The sequence below is a fragment of the Pestalotiopsis fici genome, assembly GCF_000516985.1.
Source record: "Pestalotiopsis fici W106-1 unplaced genomic scaffold PFICI_Scf_1, whole genome shotgun sequence".
Classification (NCBI taxonomy): Eukaryota; Fungi; Ascomycota; class Sordariomycetes; order Amphisphaeriales; family Sporocadaceae; genus Pestalotiopsis; species Pestalotiopsis fici.
The window spans coordinates 2,800,976-2,804,792 of record NW_006917091.1 but is presented as its reverse complement, the minus strand read 5'-3'; the positions used below and the strand labels follow the sequence as shown (position 1 = coordinate 2,804,792).

Genomic DNA, 3,817 nt, shown 5'->3' with positions numbered 1-3,817 from the left:
AAAAAAGTGACATGAGAACAAGAGAGAAGCAGGTGAAGAAAAAGAGAGAAGAAAAACGTTGCTCTTGCCTTTATTTCTCTCTTGTCTTATACTCTCTCTCTCTCTTCCAAAAAAAAAAAAAAAAAAAGTCAAAATAGCCTCAACACACATCTCTTCTACACCAACCCTTTCATCATGAGAAATCAACTACTAATTAAGGCAAATGTTTAGGGTGAGTTTTTCCGTGACAGCGGAAAGCACTCTCTGGTCATCTATGATGATCTTTCCAAGCAGGCCGTCGCTTACCGTCAAATGTCTCTGCTGCTCCGTCGTCCCCCCGGACGTGAGGCTTACCCCGGTGACGTTTTCTACCTGCACTCGCGTCTCCTGGAGCGTGCTGCCAAGATGAACGACAAGCTTGGTGGTGGTTCCATGACTGCCCTGCCCATCATTGAGACCCAGGGTGGTGATGTGTCTGCTTACATTCCCACCAACGTCATTTCCATCACCGACGGTCAGATCTTCTTGGAGTCTGAGCTGTTCTACAAGGGTATCCGACCTGCCATCAACGTCGGTCTGTCCGTCTCTCGTGTCGGTTCCGCTGCCCAGCTCAAGGCCATGAAGCAAGTCGCCGGTTCGCTCAAGCTCTTCTTGGCCCAGTACCGTGAGGTCGCCGCCTTTGCCCAGTTCGGTTCCGACTTGGATGCTGCTACCAAGCAGACCCTGAGCCGTGGTGAGCGTGTAAGTGTTCAAAATTCATTAATAATCACAGTGTCTTCAGGTGACTGATCATGTTTCTACTCTACAGTTGACCGAGCTTCTCAAGCAGAAGCAGTACTCCCCCATGGCCGTCAACGAGATGGTTCCTCTTATCTTCGCTGGTGTCAACGGTTACCTCGACAACGTCCCCGTCGCCAAGATCCTGCAGTGGGAGTCTGACTTCCTTGCCCACCTCAAGACCAACGAGTCTGAGCTCCTCGCCACCATTGACAAGGAGGGTGCTCTCAGCAAGGACCTCGAGCAGAGACTGCGGGATGTCGTCCAGACCTTCACCAAGAGCTTCAGCTCATAAATGCTCCCGGTCTAGGTGTATTGCGAACCACTAGATGATGATCAGTAGAGAGAGAAGGGGGAAATCTGTCTATACTCGAATCGTTGGTTGGTGGGGCTTTGTTTCTCATAGAAGCGAGGCGTGTATGTCGTCGGGTGCTGGAAAGTGAGGAGTGGGTTGAGTTGAGGGAAAATACCCCGGTTCAGCCATTTGTAAAATAGAGCCAAAAACTCAAGAGCACTCGATTCCTTTTGTCCGTTAACATGATTTGAACTTGACAAACTCCTACTACCTCTAAGCCTTGTGTCACGTGCTTTGGATGTCTACAATGCGGCTGTACGAATGCCTAAATGGTATACGATTGTTGACTTGGGTAATTGTTTGCATACAGGCGGTTACTCTCTTGATGGAGCTGGCCAGCTTTGCATGATGTCATTCGGACGAAATGCAAATATCGGACCAAAGGCTCCCCCAACTACCGGAGCAAATTCAAAACTACCATTTATAAAGATTTAATTTATTAATATTATAAAAGAAATTCTTCAATTATAAAAAGGTTCTGTTACATTTTCTAATTTGTTTGTATTTGAAGCAATACGAAAAGTTTGCTCCTGTCGTTGGCCTTGCTGAATAGACGAGATACTGCCCCGCAGTGGACTTGCGCACACACAACATACACGGAGCACACATGCTTGTGCAAGACTGCCTTTAAGCCTACAAGATCAATCCGGATATCGACGCAGTATTCAAAGCTCGTACAGACCACGGTTACTGTCCCGTCATACAAATGAGTTCCGAGGCCCCAGAGATGTCGTCCGCCACGCGAGAGATCCTTGGCAAGGTGCGCCAAATGGTGCCACCCATGCTGGAGAAGTTTCATAAAGGTATTTCGACTGTGCCTGATAATTGCTTTGGCTTGACTAATCTCGCGGGCTTCTCGTATTGGACCAGGTCAGCTGGGTCGAGTAGCTGTCATCGGCGGAAGCGTGGACTACACCGGCGCTCCGTACTTTTCGGCCATGGCGAGCGCAAAGCTAGGGTGTGACATGGTATGTCTTTCTCTCTGACTCATGGCACTTGCACCATATTGACGTTTTGGTATAGTCTCATGTTATTTGCACGCCTGGCGCGGCATCTGTGATCAAAACCTATAGCCCGAACCTCATGGTACATCCGTTGATGCGGCAATCGCCGCCGCCCAACTCGGGCCACCTCCCAGCTACAGACACAGACCCCGAGGAGATCTCCAAGGGCATCATTGACATGCTTGGACGATTGCACGTTCTCGTGGTGGGCCCAGGTCTGGGACGCGACCCGCTGATGCACAAGACGCTGGCCAAGGTGCTGGCAGCGGCACGCGAGCGCAAGATGCCCGTGGTCATGGACGCCGACGCCCTCGGGCTCGTCCAGACGAACCCAGAGCTCGTCATTGGCTGGAAAGAGGTCGTGCTGACCCCCAACGTGGTCGAATTCGGACGCCTACAAAAGGCGCTCAAGGTGGACGAGACCGAGGGCAAACAGCAGTCCGAGACGGCCAAGGTCGAGGCGCTGAGCCGCGCCCTCGGCGGCGTCGCCATTGTGCAAAAGGGCGCCAAGGACTTCATCTCCAACGGCGACGACACCATCATCGTCGACCTCCAGGGCGGTCTCAAGCGTAGCGGTGGTCAGGGCGATACCCTCACTGGCAGCATTGCCACGTTCCTCGCTTGGCGTAATGCTTACCTCGAAGGCCTCTGGGATCATGGCGGGAAGCTTGAGGAGAAGGAGACGCTTCGCCTGGCCGCGTTTGGCGGGGCCGCTATCACGAGAGTAAGTTATGTTGTCTTTTCTTTGCGTTTTCTTGCTCTTTCCCTTTGGTCTCCCTTTGTCATTTGCAATATCCTTTTCGAGAATGACAAGATTCGACTAGTTGTGAACATGAGCTAATGATCTTTTCTATAGGAATGCTCGAGACGCGCCTTTATGAAAAAAGGTCGCAGCTTGCAGGCCAGCGACCTGACAGAGGAGGTACACCCTGCCTTCCTGTCTCTCTTTGGGGAAAATGACCCGGACGCCAAGCTGTAAAATAGTTATTCTAGGCGTTGATGTCTGCTAAGGAGCAGTTCACAAAGTATAATTAATATAAGAGAGCAAATGCTCACTCAGCAGGGAATGAGCACAGAAAATAAAATAATTATACTCTGGGAATCATATTCTTGTAATAAGTTCATTCCCAATACCACCTCTATTTTGATAAATACAAGTCGCTGCTAGCTATATCTAGCTTCACGAACCTCTTGTCATTTGTACGGAATGTGTATGCTTGCACCGGCATGATTATAATCTTCTATCATCGCCCTTTTGCCTAATAAAAAGAGATGTTATCGCTTCATTGTGTCTTATAATGTATGTATATTCATAATAGAGTACAAACTATTTTATGTATGACTTTACTTTTTATTAAAAGTATTCTCAAATCCTTTACTATCTTGATGTTACGAAAAAGGAAAAGAAAAGAGAAAGAGGAAAAGTTGACTTAAACTAAAAAGCTTTATATTATAGAAGAAAATTCTCTCTTTTGCCTTTCTCGACTGCTCCTTTGTGAAAGGCTGATTGAAAAACACCATACGCTTGTCGTTGCTAACTCCCATGGCTTCAGAGATGTCCGAAGCTTTCAAACCCCCCTACCGCCCATGTGGAGGCGGAGCCCTTGCCTCTGGAGGAGTCTTGTCTCCATCAATTCAACCACCTGATCACCAATTTCGAGAGAGGTGACGCTACGCTGGTTGACTGGCAGACAATCTCCAT

General features: G+C 48.9%; 2 protein-coding genes across 2 annotated transcripts in view; both read left to right on the top strand.

The window, feature by feature from the left end:
- The window catches only part of PFICI_00849 (ATP synthase subunit alpha), a gene marked incomplete at both ends in the record, with an annotated part of 2,802 nt that extends 1,751 nt beyond the window's left edge, over window positions 1-1,051 (top strand). Inside the window, 2 exons of the mRNA XM_007829430.1 lie at window positions 211-720; window positions 788-1,051. Of these exons, the coding sequence (XP_007827621.1) occupies window positions 211-720; window positions 788-1,051 (774 nt within the window). The remainder of the gene's footprint in view (window positions 1-210; window positions 721-787) is intronic.
- A 766-nt stretch (window positions 1,052-1,817) lies between these two features.
- Window positions 1,818-3,094, top strand: PFICI_00848 (ATP-dependent (S)-NAD(P)H-hydrate dehydratase; the record flags this gene model as incomplete). Its single annotated transcript, XM_007829429.1, has 4 exons — window positions 1,818-1,914; window positions 1,982-2,079; window positions 2,135-2,839; window positions 2,972-3,094. The coding sequence occupies 4 exons, from the start codon at window positions 1,818-1,820 to the stop codon at window positions 3,092-3,094; spliced, it is 1,023 nt and encodes a 340-aa protein (XP_007827620.1).
- Window positions 3,095-3,817: the final 723 nt, after the last annotated feature.